Source organism: Fringilla coelebs (genome assembly GCF_963513975.1).
Source record: "Fringilla coelebs genome assembly, chromosome: 8".
Taxonomy (NCBI): domain Eukaryota; kingdom Metazoa; phylum Chordata; class Aves; order Passeriformes; family Fringillidae; genus Fringilla; species Fringilla coelebs.
This window is the reverse complement of record NC_140066.1, coordinates 28,845,190-28,862,137: the sequence shown is the minus strand read 5'-3', so window position 1 is coordinate 28,862,137 and position 16,948 is coordinate 28,845,190. Positions and strand designations below refer to the sequence as shown.

Here is a 16,948-nt window from a genome sequence, read left to right as displayed (position 1 = left end):
CTGTGTGCATTATTGGGCAGGGGAAAGAGCCAGCAGTGTGACACCTATAGCATCACCATTCATCTCCTTTGCCCTGGAGACTCAGCCTTCTCCTTAAAAACATTAATAATGGAGCTTTGGACTGGATATTTACACTGGGGAGAATAAGTGTTTAACCACTGCATGCAGCTGCAGGATGAAAATGGGGTGTGCCTTTGGGAAACTGGAAGGTGGATGGCAGGTACAAACTAGAAGGCTTGAGGCAACTGCACAGGACCTGTCTGGAATAATAACTGTGTCCTGTGTTCTGCAGCTGTGAAAACAGGGTGGGCTTCTGTGAGACCTGGGAAGCAGGTGTGGGGATACTTTTAGGATGGAGGGTTTGAGTGACTCACAGTGTGTCCCCTTCTAAGCAGCAGTTGTTAGTTTTTGATGTGTTTTGCAAGGAAGGATGGATGGTTTTGGTATGGGGGTAGGGCAGGGTGATTGGGCACGCTACAACTTTATGGAATTCTGCAGAGTCATATACCTCAGCTTGATGGATGTGCTTTGTTGGGATTTTTCTGTAATCAGGCAGAGATGAGAATAGTGCACATGCCATATTTTATGGGTTTTAAACTTGAGTCTTATTGTGTTATGATACACAACAAATGGGCATATTTGGACACTGGTGGTGATGTGTGCTGTGCTATGCTCTGTGTGCTTTTCACACTTTTCTTCAAGCTTTTAGCTTAGATTGTAGCACATCCTGACCCATTCTTTCTCTGCTCTGTAACACTGATGTCTTCTTAGCCCCTTGGTTCTTTTTTCAGTTTCTCTCCTACTTTATCTCACTCTGTTAGAACCATTTGCAAAATCCCTACACCCGCAGGTTTTCCTGACACTGGCAACAAGGGGAAAGTGTGAGCATAAACTTTTTAATCATGAAATATAAACAGTTGTTGGTTGGTTTCCAAAACAGCAAAAATGGAAAAAGCAACTGTATAAGTTTGTAAGGTTCCTTAGAAGTTTTAATTCAAGTCTTGGGAGATTTTTGTGTTCATAAATCTTTTCCAGTTTTCTTTCAATATTTTTCCAAGCTGGATTTCCTACCATGCTAAATTTGATTAGCATGGAGAGATTGTGTGAGGCAAAAGGCCCTGAGCCCAGGTAATTAATTAACCACAGCATTCAGAGAAGGTGAACATAGGCAAGGCTGGTTGAGTGCTTGAAATTTTACAGGCAGCTTTTACCAGTGGATAAAATTCCCACTTTATGTAGTGAACCAGAACCTTTGGGATTTTTTTGCAAACAGAGGGAAGATGGGGTTGCTATAATTTGTGATGTCTGGCTTCCTGTTCTTCATGTGGTTGGAATGGCCCAGCTTCAATTCAGGAGTGACAGAGGAGGTGACCCTGACTTGAATGTCTCTTGAGAGGTTACTTTGTGTAACTAATATGTGCTCTTTTACAATCAGATTGAGGATGCAGACATGCTTCAAGTTTTCTGTGCAGTTAATTCAAGGAATTCAAGGAGGCTGGAGAGGTAACAATGTTTCTTCCCACTAATTTGCACTTTCAAGGTACTGTCTCCTTGTACTTTATGTGTAACCACAGTACTTTTAAACCACATTGATTAAGGTTCTACTGTTAAGTAAAGCCTTTTAAGATTTTCATTGATATCAAAAAGCCTTTATGAGGCCTTACTAAAGGAGGAAAAAAGCCACAATGAGCTTTTAACTGAAGAGAAAATGTCTTGCTAAGATTTGTCAAGATAACAAACTTGCACTGGTTTTGTGATTTAATTCCTTGCATGATCAAAATGCAGCGTGTACTTTGTAATGAGACCATTCAATGTTTACTTTTTAATAAACTCCCTTTTTTGTTAGCAGCTCGGCTTTAATCCAGGGTGGTGAAGAACAGGACAGTTTTGGGGTCCTCAGAAATGGGAAAATCTTAGAGACTCCAGCAGAACTGGTGCATAATGGATGTGAGAGAAGTAGTGAGGCTGGGAAAGACAGTAGCTGTAGAGGACATTGTGTCTCACCACACTTCTCCTCTTGAACATGCTGTGACTTGGGAGAAGCAGGAGAACTTGGAAAATGCATTTGCTGACTTCCAGCCAAACTGGTAGTATCTGTCACTGTGAAAAAACAGGCTCTGTATGTCTAGAAATGAAGTAGGATTTATCTGTGAAATAAAGGGCTTTATCTGTTCCTTCCTCTTGGAAGGAGCACACGATCTCATTCTTTTCAGGGGTGTCTGTGTGCTCTGTGAGTACACAGTGCATATGGGACAGCATGATGATCCATGCTGGAGTCCTCTCTAGATGACTCCTGGATTAATTATTTCTTCTGTAATTGCCCAGTCTTCATGGTTTTGTGTGGTTCAGGGGTGTCCTGTTTTCACCACCTCTCTGAATTGTTTCAGAAGGGTTTTAAGCAATGCAGGGACAGGAGCAGGTCATGCACCCTTATTCTTGCTAAAGTGTGAGACAAGGGCTCCAACATGGCTTCAGACAGCATGGAGACCACTAGGACTCTAGAAAACACAGTGTGGTGACTCTTGGAGTAGGTGAACACAAAGAGGTGACAACTGGTAGTGTGCCAAGTGCCGAGTAAGGAGGAGACAGCCTGGCCACTGTGACCCTAACACAGGTCACTTGCATAAACAGAATGGCAATCTGGGACAAGATGCAAAGCTGTGTGAGAAGGGAACTGGAAGCCTTCCAAATGGCTTTGGTTCACAGGTGTGAGTGAGATAAATATTATTGTGATGTAACTTGGTCGACATAAATCTCTCTCGATCCCAAAAAGAATAACATAAGGTAACTCAGCAGTTATTTTTGTATAAGAAATCATGTTTTGGGGACATTTTTAAAAAATGAAAATGCATCTGTTTATATACTGATATTAGTTACTTTGAAAGGCCTTAAGTGTTTTCAGGACTTAGTGCCACTGCTCTTTAGATTAGAGACTCTATTTTCAGCACACCAGTTGCTGACAGGACATTGTGCCAGTACATTGTCAGCATTCAGTAAAAGTAGCAATAATAAGTTAGGCAGAACCGCATCTCTCAATAGAGAGATGAATAGGAGGCTCTCTAAGCATACCCAGAAGGTTTAGACAGAAACTATTTTGATAGAATTGTTTGCAATTTATAGAAAAGAGAAGTGCTTAGCAATATCCCAGGACTGCTGCAGGCAGAGGGGCAGATGCAGCGATGACTAAGTAGACTTTTACTCAGATTGAGATAACTCTTAGTTGTGTCCCAGGGTTATGGAGCCCTGCAGCTGGAGGTATTATGATTAGGTAAGATGTAAATCTTAAATCCTGACCATTTGTAGCTGGTAGAATTTAATAGCTTCTTTTGTTCAGAGCAGACTTCACAACCCTAATAGCTGGCTTGAATCCTAATATCAGACATTCCTTATCATTTTTTGGTGAAGGAATTTTTATATTCTGATCTATTGCAGTTTACTCTTGGTGAACACTGTTAAATTGCTGCTTTGTTCATTCTATTAAAAAGTAAATGGTTCCTTTCTGAAGTTTTTCCTGTAGGAGATAGAATTGTACCCATCATGTTTAGAACTCTTTGAGATAAGAGGCTCTGCCTGTTTCACAGTGCATCCTCCTACACCTGGGGATGGACTGACAGGTGAATGAAACAGGAAGATATGAGAAAAGAGTGTGCTGACATAATAGACGAGGTGAAACTGAGCAGGAACCAAGGGAAAAAAATTAGGATTTGTCTGGGACAATGGCAGTGAACTTCTTCTACGTCCACCCAAGGGCCAAGAAGCTACAAACCCATCCCTGGCCTGTCTCTCTGGTGGTACCTCCTTGTGCTCTGAGGCTGCTCCTAAGTACAAAATGCTCCCCCATGAGGTCACTTGTTTATCAGGGTGAGGAGGAACTAATGGTAAATGCTGCTGCTGTGTGCCCTGTTCTCCTCATCCTGGGCTTATGCCTGCACAACTGAAATACAAAATGATCAGGCTCTAACATTCACACGGACGTGATTCGTTTCTGTGAGTTCATTCTTCTATTTAGAGAAAGATATTGCTGCCCTCCCTTCTGCACTGACACAGTTGCCAAAATAACCACTCTTACTAACTGGCAGCTTTAAAAGCCAGCCTGCAGCTGACTTTGAAACAGAAGGTCAGCAAAGGGAGCAACAGACTTCAATTCAGAGCTTTAATGGGAGCCATTGACCACAGCAAAAGGCCTTGACTGGAGTGTCTAGAGTGTGCTTTGCACAGGCCAAAAAGTCACTTTCATACTCTTTGAACCTTTTGTACAGACCTATATATTTTTCACTCTGTGGATTTCAAGATGAATGTGCAGCCGTGTGCTAGATGTGGCTATGGGGTTTACCCTGCTGAGAAGATTAACTGTATAGATCAGGTCAGTTCTCTTTCTTTATCATTTTGGACTATAATAAATGTACAGATTGGCACTTCTAACACTGTGCAAATCTCTTGGTTCCAAAAGTTCTTTGCTCATAACTGGGCTCAGAACTGAAATGAATTAATAACATGTGTATATTTGAAGGGAAAAATAGTCAGATTCATTAAATGAAGGGTAAGGATCAATAGTGACATTTTAAACTTAGCAGAATAATAATGAAATACAAATCATGTCTGTTTGGTTTCTCTTTTGTGGCATGTCCAGACGTGGCATAAAGCCTGTTTTCACTGTGAAGTATGCAAGATGATGTTAACTGTAAACAACTTTGTTAGCCATGAGAAAAAGCCTTACTGTCAAGCGTAAGTGTATTTCCTTTTTATCCTTCCATTTTATTTTTTTAAGCAAAGGTTTAATTTTAGTCATTTTAATATAATGGAAGATCACCCTTTAGACTCAGTCTGTCCCATGTGTGATGTGAAATTAGGTATTGTTGGTGCCTTCACGCATATCTTTGGATTTATGTGAATCACAAATGGTGGGAAACTCATTTTACCACGCATAAAGCTTCCTCATTTGGCTGGTGTGTTAAAAGACACCAAATCAAGTTCCATTTCAGTATTGTGGGAAGAAAATAAAACCAACCACAAAATTCAGTGCTTTCCAAATCAGTGGTTAAGAGTTAACAAGGCTGAGGTTCCTTAATCGTAAGGAAAATGTATAAAATGCAGATTTTGGAGTTGGTTTGTTCTAGGAAGTTTTTATTTTATAATGATCAATTCCTGTCAAATTTGTCAGCAGAAAAAGGAGAGATGACAGTTGTTTTTTATTCTATTATTCTCTTTTGTTATTAGAAACACAGCATTGATATGATGATCATTAAAATTAATTTTGCTCCAGGCACCTACTCCCTACAATAATGACTTGAATGTAATCTAAGATCTCTGAGTGAGTGGGGAAAAGATCTGTATAGAGGGGTGGAGGCTGGTATTGTGGTTTTGAGTGCTCAAAGAGAACCTTTCTGGTGGGCTGTCTGGTAGATTCCTAATATCCTTTTACACTTTCCCTTTTCTAGGCACAATCCAAAAAACAATGCATTCACGAGTGTATTTGAAACACCAATAAATATGAATGCAAAAAAACTGTCAGAAGTCGTAAGTGAGGTAAGAAGCTTGAGGGTCAAATGTGTTTGTTCTACATTTTGATAACATATTTATTTCTCTTGTTTTGTAAGTATAAACATGTGCTTTTTACTTACCTTCCTGTGTATGATTCAAACCTCAGCTGGGTTTCAGTCATAATTTTTTTCAATGCGATTACTCACGTGAAAGCAATCTTAGATCTGGATTTCCTTCTCCTCTCAGAAGGAAAAACTGATTGGAGCCGCTCACCTGGATATCTGATAATCTATAGGGAAGCACAGTTTGTCTAAACTGCCCAGAGCTGTGCAGACTTGGTGACTAAGCAGGGTTTCTCAACCTCTGGAAGCAAGAACAACCGCCTTGCTTTGTGATCTTATCAGAAACTGGTACTAAACACCAGATAAATTATAACTAGGTGGGACGCAGGCAGAAGTTCCCACAATCACTTTGTCAGGTATTTCCACCTGACCTGAGGTGGGAAAGCAGCAGGTCAGGGCAGCTTGGCAGGGTTTTGCTGGAGGTGTTTTTTGGGGATGGAGGAGCATCCCCGCTGCGGGCTCTGCTGTGCCCCGTCCGGCATTCCCAGCACCACCACCACATTGATTCCCTCCAGACACATCATCCTCAAACCTGCCCTGCTACATCATCCTCAAACCTGCCCTGCTACATCATCCTCAAATCTGTGCTGCTACATCATCCTCAAACCTGCCCTGCTAGGGGTCTGGGGAAATCAAAAATACAAGGACACCCAATAATCAATGGCTGTCTCACTTTTCTGCCTGATGCTGTTTTCTTGAGTGGCCCATCTTTCTATATCCTAAAATAACATTACTTGTGAATGTATTTCACAGACAAAGCAATGTATTTTGATGTGATTAGCCATCACTAAAATTAACAAAGAAATTTGTATTTCTTGGATTATGGCATGCTGAATTCAGATGTCCTGTATTAGCTGGAAAACCTTGATGCACATGAGTAGCCTTTGTCAGATGCTGTCATTTATCATTTTGTACAGCATTCTTATGCCTCAGTTTTTGCAGTATCATGGGCTGTAACTATTTCAGCAATGACTATCTCACTTCTTTAAACTGTGTGTGACAGATCTGCTCAGGAATGAGTTTGGGATTACTGGAAGTTCTATTTCTGGTTTAGGCAGTGATATGAGACTGATACTTCCAGTGCATGTGAGTACACAAGCCAGAGAAATTATAGCTCAAAGATCATTTCCCTTGTTTTACACACCTTAAAGACCTTCTGTCCTTTTCAATCACATAATAAGGTTCTGCTCCAGAGAGAAAACTGCTAAGGGTAGTAAAGGAGCTGATTCTGCAGTACCTGTTTAAAGGGAGTACTTCTGTAAAAAAATTGAGTGCAGGAAAATTTTCCACTAGTAAATGTATAAAATTTGGGAAAAGGTTTCTCTTGCTACTATGCAAGTTCTTTTTAGATTGAAGTTTATTTCTCATGATGCAGAAAATAGAATGTTTGTTCAATCCCAACATGATGTTTTCACCTAAGTCTTATGTTGAGACATCAGCTGGAATGCAGAGATGAAAATTAGGTCTCTCTATACAGAATTTCTGTGTTAGCAGGCAAATTATTCAGCTCTCTGCACATCTGTGCTTAATTTATAAATGGAAATAATGGTACATGTGCTCAGTAACATTTCTGTCCAGATAGTTTAAATTCTCTACTCTGGGTTTTTAATCTGAAGACTGAGTTGTATAACAGATCTTGATTTCAGTTGGATTACTACATGCTATCATGATAAAAGTAGCAGTAGGAGCATATTGACCCAGGACTAAATATAGTAGTTTTTAGTATTTACATATGCACAGTTAGGATAGGACACTTTGTGGACGCTGTGCAGGGAAATAGGAGAGTACTTTAATATTGCTTACTTGGTAATAGTTTTTTCATCTAAAGCATTGACACGTCCTGCTTTAAATTTCTTAGGGATTTCAATTCTCATAGATTATTTCTCCCTAAAGTATTATCTAAATATCAAATTATTCTTTCAGAATGTCATGCCAGGTCACAGGTGTAATATGCTGCTCCTTTACAGATGTGCAGCTCCCATACTGGCAGAAATCTCAGGGAGAAGCTGGGGTGGACTAGAAAGCAGAGTTTTGGCTTTAGGGTTAAATGCAGTCATCACCTTGCCTCTCTTCTTATTCTCCAAAGGGGGCGTGTGTTAGTATGCACTAACAAGCTACTAAAATGAGTCATTATCTTTTCTTTTTAGATAAAATATCGAGAAGAGAGTGAACAAATCAAATCAGTCTTTCAGTGGGATGTAAGGTCCAGAGAAATTGAAAGTGTCTATAAAGCCCAACAACTGGCTACCCAGGTAAGAAATATCCCTCGAGTCTCCCAGCCAGCAGCCTGCAGGACAACAAGGATTGGCCCTGGCTGTCCTGATTGTCAGGGGCTTAACCATGACATTTCAATGATAACAAAAAAAAGGCCTTTGCTTCTCATTTGTCTAAACTTTTCAAGACAAAACAGCTCAACTATTGTGACCGTGTTCGCTGGGGTCCCAGGATGAGAGAAGAGATGAGAAAGTTGACTCCATGTTCAGAAGGCTTGATTTATTATTTTATGATATATGTTATATTAGAAACTATACTAAAAGAACAGAAGAAAGGATTTCATCAGAAGGCCTAGCTAAGAATAGAAAAGGAAAGAATAACAAAGGTTTGTGTCTGACCGAGACAGTCTGGGACAGCTGGACTGAGATTGGCCATTAATTAGAAACAACCACATGAGACCAATCCCAGATCCACCTGTGGCATTCCACAGCAGCAAACAATCATTCTTCACATTTTGTTCCTGAGGTCTCTCAGCTTCTCAGGAGGAAAAATCCTAAGGAAATGATTTTTCATAAAATATCATGGCTACAAACTATAGGTTAGGATAGAATAATCAGAATGTGGGGAAAGAAGTGTGTCTATAGTCAGCTGTTGGGGCTGCTGCATGAACAGCCACAGTCTGTGTGTCTTCTCTCTACTGGCACTGGAGCTTCACAGCAGGAGATCTGATTCCCAGGGGGTGTTGTTTGAGTTTCACTCCAGGATCCTACATCCTGTCATCTTGATGTCAGTTCTTGCTCTACAAGTTCTGCCTTGGCACTCTGAAGGGATGTGGAATGTGGGCCTTGTGCTGCGCAATTCCACTTCCCCTGCACTCTGTGCTTCCTTTTTTTTTCTTTTTTCTTTTTTCTTTTTTTTTTTTTTTTTCCTGTCAGATCAGCTGTTTGAGTGCTCAAACCAGGGTGAACACAGGTAGTTATTTAGTTCCTGTTTTGTAGAATGCTTACTATGCTGCCTATGAGGAAGGAAAGTCGTGGTACCCAGGAACAATCCCAGATCCTGAGATGGTCAAGATAACACAGGCACAGAAGGCTCTGACTGATGTAAGTGGACTGATGTTTGGCTTTTTTTCATGGCCTATAATATTCTGAAGACTTACAAATACATCAAAGTTGGTCTTTGGTAAGAAGTCACCTCCAGGCTTTGCAGGAAGGATATCTGGAGAGTCTGTCTGTCAAGATGTTGGCAAAGGAGAGGCTGATGTGTTTATTTCTGTCAATAACAATACTTAGCCTTGTAAACAATTAAAGTCCCATAAGAGTTCTGTTGCCATCACACATTTATATATTTATGTAACTCAGAAGCTCTTCAGCTGCTGAGCAGACTGAGGTGATCTGGTCTAGGAGGCAGTGCTCTTTCTCTCACTACAGCAAGACTCATGATGAAAAATGTCATATTTTCCACAGACCAAACTTTTCACTGACTGAATTTCCATGACTGATGAAAATCACTTCTAAATTATGACTGTGTCCATACAATGGGTTAGTGACCTAATCAGCATAGGCAATTAACAGTGGATAATTGATACAAATGAGAAATGTTTTGTGTTGTATGTAGGAAATAGCTGTAACTAACAAACTTACAGTGTGGAAGTTCTTGAATTTATTTTCTTTTGAATAAAGTGATACATACCTTTAGGAAGAGGGCATGAAAAGAAGAATCACATTAAACTACAGTGGATTTTTCTCTAATAAACAAATTCATCTTCTAGTTTCAATATACAGAAGAATTTGAGCCACGAAGAGGCAAAGGCAGCTTCCCTGCTATGATCACTCCAGGTTACCAGGTTGCCAAGAGAGCCAGCCAGCTAAGCAGTGATGTAAGTCAGAGGGGCTTTAAATTATATTTCACACTTCTGAATTTGGAGAATCCTGGGTTCAGGCCATTCACTTGAGATGTCAGATTCTGAGGTGAATATTTGTTATACTGTTACAAAGTGAAAAAATGTTCACATGATGCAGAAAACAAGGTTAATAAAGTACTTGGCCTGGGCAGACAATCATATGGAATAAGTGACAATGTAGATATTTCCTGGAAAATGCAACAACTTTTGCATAATTTCTCACAACATGAAAAAGGTTGTGACTCACACTGAAATCTTAATAATAAAATTCATTGCCTTTGCTTTCCCATTATGACTGTATTCAGCAAATTATTTACATTTGACATTTTTCACTTTATTATTTGAAATTAAATAGCTGTAAGATTGAAATTAATTCACATACAAGCTACTTTAAATTTATGCACAGAAAATTGCTTGTTTATTTAAGAGAAATTCACATGAAAAAATATGTAAAAATAAATCCCCTAAAAATTATTTTAAAGTATTGTATTGTTTTGTGCAGGTACTATCTACAATGTCATTGCAGTATGATCTTGGGACATCAATGACTATTCTCATGGTATTTTAATCAAATGTATGGCTCACATAAATCAAGTGAAAATTTTAATATCTAAGTCCATTTCTGTCTGTTTTTGGTATTCACTTTAAGGAAATTGGACCTTAAATATATGGATAGCTTGTCTGTGGAGAGTGTCATGACTGCTGTTGCTCATTTTCTCTTGAAGCCTGATAGGAAATGTACTTTTGCTGCTTATTAGGTGTAATATGGAAATCTATTTTCCTCTTCAGGTGGAATATAAGCGTGGGCATGAAGAGAGAGTTTCAAAGTTCACCTCTGTTGTAGACACTCCAGATATACTCCATGCAAAGGCTGGAGCACATCTTGCAAGTGATGTAAGTAAAACAAAATAGATTGATCTGGTTTTGGCTCTGCAAGTGGTTCCTAGGGTATTTATAAATTACTTGAAAATCTGAATACAAAGAAAAATTTTAAAATAATTCTTTAAAGGCAGACTCGTTTTTACCATTAAGCATTTAAAGCTTTCAGTTGCAAAAACCACATTCAATTTGAGGCCATTTTAGGCTGTCAGAACAGAAGCTGGGGAACCAGTCTGTTCTATATCCAGGAACTGGCTGCCATGAAAAGTAAAGAAAGAAGCTGCCTAACTCAAATGTAAATAGAGCAGGATCTTGCAGACACCATAAGCATTTTCTTTAAACAACCCTTTTCATCCTACACTCGGAACAAGACAAAGGAGCCATGCAGAAGGTGTGTGATTGTGTAGTTAAAGACCAAATTGCAAAGATTCAGACTTCATGGTTCACCTTCCTTTTGGCAGATGACAGCCATGGAGCACCTGACTTTGCAACTTTAAGGATTGATTAGGTGTGCAATCAAGACACATTTGCTCTAATTGCTCCTGAACTGTCTTGATTTTTTCACAGTTGAAATACACGGAAGACTTTGAAGAACGGAAGGGAAAAGGCAGCTTCCCTGCTATGATCACTCCAGCTTATCAAATAGCCAAGAGAGCAAATGAATTAGCCAGTGATGTAAGTGTCCAAAGAAAAGTCTCTGTTGGGAAAGAAAATATTAAACTGTCACACAAATTTTGAATTAAAACATTTGCTGGCAGAAATTCCATGAGCATGGCATACTGATCTTTACTGGCTTTCTTTTCCTTTCCAAACATAACAAAACCCCAACACCCCTGAACTCTTTAATAAGCACCATAAAAGGACATCAGTGTTCCTTCAAAATGTACAGTTAATTGTAACTTTGTTATTGGAACCTGAAAGAAAAGCTCTTTTTGTTGGAGAAGGTAACATATGGAAGAACATATAACTCAAAGGAAGTGAATTTAAAACACTGTTAAGAGTCATTGAGGAAAAGAAGAGATCTGTAATTTTGAAGGTAAAAGCAACTGACTCTAAAACAATTACATGTTTTTATTTGCCTTTGATCTGTGGAAAACCCTTCACTTTTGTCAGCAAACACACATGGTGATTAAAGGGCAACATCAGGTTACAGGCATTGTTATGACTTTAGCAAATGTAATGCAAATCTTGGCCTAAACTTGAAGGTTGATTGCCTAAAATTCCCTTTATCAATGTGGGAAAAGCATCTTTCAGAAACAAACCCATTTATTGATGGGGTTCAGGTGAACCTGTGGTAAAAAAGGAGTTTGCATTACAATCAGTTCTATTTTTTTAAACTGCTGGAGCATCAGGGATTAGCCACTGCCAAGCAGCTGGTGCTGAACACATTGACCCAATGGTCTGGGTTGAAATGGCAAGTCCCATGCTCCTAGTGCATTATTAAGTACACCACTAGTTCTGTTTTTATATCTTCCAGTGGCATATTTGACTTGTGCAGGTTGGTGGCAATGGGAATTTTGACAATCCTTTATTGACAGCACGTGCGTGCCTTTGGTTGTTATTTATTGTGCAGCATCTGTGAACCAGACTAAACTCACCCAGATTATTCGTTTCCTTTTCCTCCTGGTAGGTGAAGTATCACCAAAGATATGAAAAAGAGATCAAGGGAAAAGCCAGCCACACAGCTGGAACAGATGTTGCTTTTGCAAGAGAAAATGCAGATCAATATGGACAGGTATGCAGCATCCAAGGGCTGGCCGTGCTGGTGTTGATCATTGCTGCAGCTGATTGCTCAGGGCCTCAGAAACTGGTGACACCCGTTTTCACTTTGTTTTCCTGTGTGAGAAAACAAAGTCTCAAGGAGCAGGATGGTGTGCAAACAGCTCCTGAGGTGCACTGCATGTGCCACTGGCACCTGCAGGTGTGACTGCAAGGGGGCTGCACTGTTGCTGCATGACCCTTGTGGTGGGGCCACTGCTAAAGTCTGACCCTGGCAGATTTATCTGTGTGCACACACACACTCTGTATTTCTGTTGTGGTGTTATGTGTCACACTGAAATCTGTTTACTCGAGGAAATTTTCCCACTCCATGAATAAGGAAATTCAGTCAGGAGAAAAGCTAAAGGGTTGTGAAATGTTAGAAAGCTGGCAGACAGTTGGGTGCCTTTTTCCTGTGGGTATTTTCACAAACCTTAGGAGCTTTGCAGCTCTAAATATGTGTGAACAACACTAAATCTCTTAGATACACAATCTCTAAGATTTCACCTCCTCTACAGAGGGGGAATTATAAACCTGACAAGCTGTAGTTCTGTATTTGTGGAACCAGATAGGCTTTAGTTCTGTTTTGGTCGGTGGTTTTGCTTATATTTCATTTTTAAGGGAATACAATTGGTTTTGTTGTTGCCCAAAATGCACCCAAATTCCAGTTAGGTTAGGGGAATAGCACAGCCATATAGAACTGAATGAAATGAAATTTCAGCTAAATGAAATTTGAAAGGAATTGAATAGTGGTGTTGTATAAAGAAAACTAAGTGGTTAATCTCAGGGGTTTTTGTCCTGCTCTTCAGTAGGTCCATATACTTTGGAGAAATGAAGGAATAGGGGATGTATTTTCCTAAAACCTTTGGAATTTTACATTCCTTCACTTCTCCTGTTAAAATCTACATTTAGTATTCTGTGGAAAGCAAACCATCCTTGAAGAATATGGGTTTAGAATTGTAGCAGTGAAGCCTTCAATTACTTCTGTCTTTTGAACTGCTACAAGTTTTAATAGGAATAAACAAATAAAATGAATTTGAAAAAGCACTAATTACATTTCCAAGCATTAGAATGCTTCTGTTTTAGAATTAATTTAAGTTTTCTTTCTTTGAAAGTGTCTTTGAAACTTCAGTCATGGACTTCAAATTCGATTTGAGTTTTAATCTTTATAGATTGGATGCTGATATTATTAGTCAAATAACACAGAGTCACTGAAATTAATGGATCTTTCTGAGTAAATTGTTACTTAACATGGGTAAAGAGATTAGATTTCTAACTGTTGAGATCATTAACAATGAACAGAGTGTGCATCAGACAGATATATATAGATATATATATATGTACATGCATATTTATATATACAACATGAGACAATTTAAGGAATCTTACTGTAAAATTCCTGTGCTGAACATCTGTTTTGTTCATGTTTAAAAACCTTAAGAGTGGCTAAAATAGTTTTCTGAAACTTTGAATATTTGCACAATATTAGAAATGATGTTAAAATGTATTTAAGAAAGTTAGATGCAAAAGACAGGTTGGTCTGGAGAATTCAAACTCATTAATGGTATTTTAAGAAGCTAACTCAGCTGATTATTCAACTGCATTTTTTCTTTTCTGTGCCTGTTTATAGAATAACTTAATGCCATTGTAACTACTGTTCACCAATGTGCATCATAATGTTCACAAACTTGTGGTGTGACCTATTTTAGAACATTGATGGTGACACTGATTGTGCCCAAAGTGACCTACAATGGATGGTTCTGCACTGAGAACACACAGAAGAAATACCCCAGATATTTGTAGCCATTCCTATCTGTGCTCTCCATGGCGTTCTTGACATGCATTCTATTCATGGCCCATTCTATTTTCACTCAAACTGCCTCTTTACTACAAAAGATTTACAAAATATTGCAGAGAAGACACATTGCACTTTATCTCACTTGTTTGTACTCCATATTCTCCCCAGATCTTGCCATAGAAGGCTTTGAGATTATTATTGTCCATTACATTAGAAAACATCTCCAGTATTTTGATGTTAAACTATCTAAATGGCTTTCATATTGTCAGATATTTACACATAAACTTACCTATAGATGGATTTAAGGGTGTTACTTCCACAACAATTGGTTTTTTTTTTAAATCAGACAAATGGAATTCTGTGATTTTGTTCACTAAGGAGTTTGGCATTTTGATATCTAGGTATCTCTGCTTCATTTATTAATCCCTCTTCAAAATGCATCACTGCACTAGTGAACTATTATTTTTGGTCAATTATGATGTGAAAAATGACCATGGAAAGATCAGACAGCTCCTGTAACACCACAAAGAAAGGCTAATCCTATGTTAAACTTGTTAAACATAGCCATTAATTTTAAAGTGTAAAGTTGAAAGTTTAAGTTAGCCTGGCTAACCAAGCCATTAGCTATTTTTATAAAATTCCAGGAAAACATGTATTGACAAACAGAGAGGCAAGCAGATATCATCTCTGTGGGAAATGAGGTGAGAGCAGAATGGTGTGTGTCATTGTACACTTGAATGCTATCTTTACCACAGCTAATAGCTACCTAAATTTCTCTTGGAATGCAGCACAGGTAGCTTCAGAGGCACAGGTAATTTAACAGGTCAATTTATTCTTAAATTTTGGTAATTTTTTAATTAAAAAAAAAAAACCAAACAACATTGAAGCCATGATCCTACTAACAAGGATGGTGGGGCTTTGTAAAATAACCCATGGCCCCACCTGCCCATGTGTGATGAGTAAACAGTTTGAATTTTCTGCAGGGATATATGGATGAGTTTGAGGAACGCAGAGGGAAAGGAAGCTTTCCTGCTATGATCACTCCAGCTTATCAAAATGCCAAGAAAGCAAATGAATTGGCAAGTGATGTAAGTATGAAACCTGAATCAATACAATTCATAAACAATTAAAACCAGCAGTTTGTCAGAGCAGTGCCTGGGAGGAGGACGCTAAAACTGCACTTGAGAAGTAAACAAAAGTGACATTTTGCTGCATTGCTGGGAACTGGATGGCTCAGGGGATTAATAATATCCATTAATAGAAGGGGGCACAGCTCCAACTTGCATGAGGGAGGAGATGGATGTAGCAACTAATGGGGATCCCTACTGTTAGGTTAACCCTCCTGGCAAATCTGCACCTGTATTATTAATGAAACCTTCAACTGCCTTAATCATCCTGTGGACTACTGTGGTATTCCCAGTAGTGAATAAATGGAGGATGAATGAACTATACTGGTTTTGATATTTTGATGTATCATGCCTCCAGCACAAAGCAAGTCATATGGAGGGAAAGAAGCACAGAGTGTGACACTGTCACTTCACAAAAGTGAGCTTATTTCTGGGTTGTGATTTTTGGTTTTGGTAAACTAAAGAATTGGCAAAGAGACGGTGGGGTGTGATTCCTGCATCCCACCCATCCATTAGAGGGCCTCAGCCCTTTTTGGGGAGTGACAAAGAAATGGGTCAGTCTGTGGGTCAGCACCCTGTGGCTGCTCTGAAGGGCTCCTGTGAGTGACAACGTTGGAGTGGGGACACCTGTCCCCAGTGGGGCTGCCTGGGCTGGTGAGCTCAGTCTGTCTTCTGGGGAGATCACAGATGGTGGAGCCTTTCAGCTTGCATTAGTGTGGGCTGGACACGAGCAATAAACTGGAGTGAAAGGCTCAGTCAGGTCCTGTTACCTGAGCTTATCACTGAGAGAATACAAAACACCCCAAATCCTCTGTGACCCATCCCAGTTTGATGACAAACTCAGTGATCCCCTGTTTAAAAATGGAATATTTAACCTTTCCAGATAAAGATCACATAGGTTTTGAAAATGCTATTGGTCAGTAATTTCCTCGTTAATTTATAATACATAGAGTGAAGAGGAGGATTGCTTCATGGAAGTAACATTTTTGCACTACAGTACTTACCAACTTTCCTTATAGTTTTAAAGCCTGAGGAAATGTGTGCAGACTTGGAAAATAAAAAAAAATCCAAACCACTTTGCATTTCAGTTCATGTAAAATAATTTATAAAAGGCCAAGTACAACCTCGCTTCACCCATCCAAGTCCAATTTATGTCAAAAACCTGATGTCTAAATTTAATTTAGAAATCCCTTATTTCAATCTTGATTTCATAGAGAAATATAATTCCCTAGAACACACTAAAAGTACAAAAAGATAGAGCTTTTAAAAAAAGCTGGTTTCTACAAAAGGAAAAGTTTGCAGACTGCTTGATGACTATCTGTAATCCTCTGACTAAAATTAAGTACTGGGGATTAACTTCATTAATAGAAGAGCAAACAAGCTCCAGCCAAGAATCTGCTAGTAATCTGTTCAATCTATGAACAACAACCACTGCTGCTCAGTCTATGTCAAAAATTTATTAAAAATGCTGTCTAGTAAAATGTCTTGAGAGGGACTGTGGAGGGCTATGGGGTTATATTTGGGTTATTCAAGGTAGTAAATACAGTGTTTCAGCTTGGTAAATTCCATTTACTTATCAAAGCATGCAGAGGGAAGATATTATCCAGACTCATGAAGCCAGTCTAAGTAGTAAGGATGAAAAGGTGCACATCTATTTTATAATTCT

General features: G+C 39.0%; 1 protein-coding gene across 1 annotated transcript in view; it reads left to right on the top strand.

The window, feature by feature from the left end:
• Nucleotides 1–4,094: 4,094 nt before the first annotated feature.
• NRAP (nebulin related anchoring protein) overlaps nucleotides 4,095–16,948 on the top strand; it is a 47,633-nt gene continuing 34,779 nt past the window's right edge. The window contains exons 1-10 of the mRNA XM_084210616.1: nucleotides 4,095–4,363; nucleotides 4,631–4,725; nucleotides 5,439–5,526; nucleotides 7,751–7,855; nucleotides 8,816–8,920; nucleotides 9,589–9,696; nucleotides 10,510–10,614; nucleotides 11,167–11,274; nucleotides 12,230–12,334; nucleotides 15,139–15,243. Coding sequence (XP_084066742.1) covers nucleotides 4,292–4,363; nucleotides 4,631–4,725; nucleotides 5,439–5,526; nucleotides 7,751–7,855; nucleotides 8,816–8,920; nucleotides 9,589–9,696; nucleotides 10,510–10,614; nucleotides 11,167–11,274; nucleotides 12,230–12,334; nucleotides 15,139–15,243 — 996 coding nt within the window. The 5' untranslated portion in view covers nucleotides 4,095–4,291. The remainder of the gene's footprint in view (nucleotides 4,364–4,630; nucleotides 4,726–5,438; nucleotides 5,527–7,750; nucleotides 7,856–8,815; nucleotides 8,921–9,588; nucleotides 9,697–10,509; nucleotides 10,615–11,166; nucleotides 11,275–12,229; nucleotides 12,335–15,138; nucleotides 15,244–16,948) is intronic.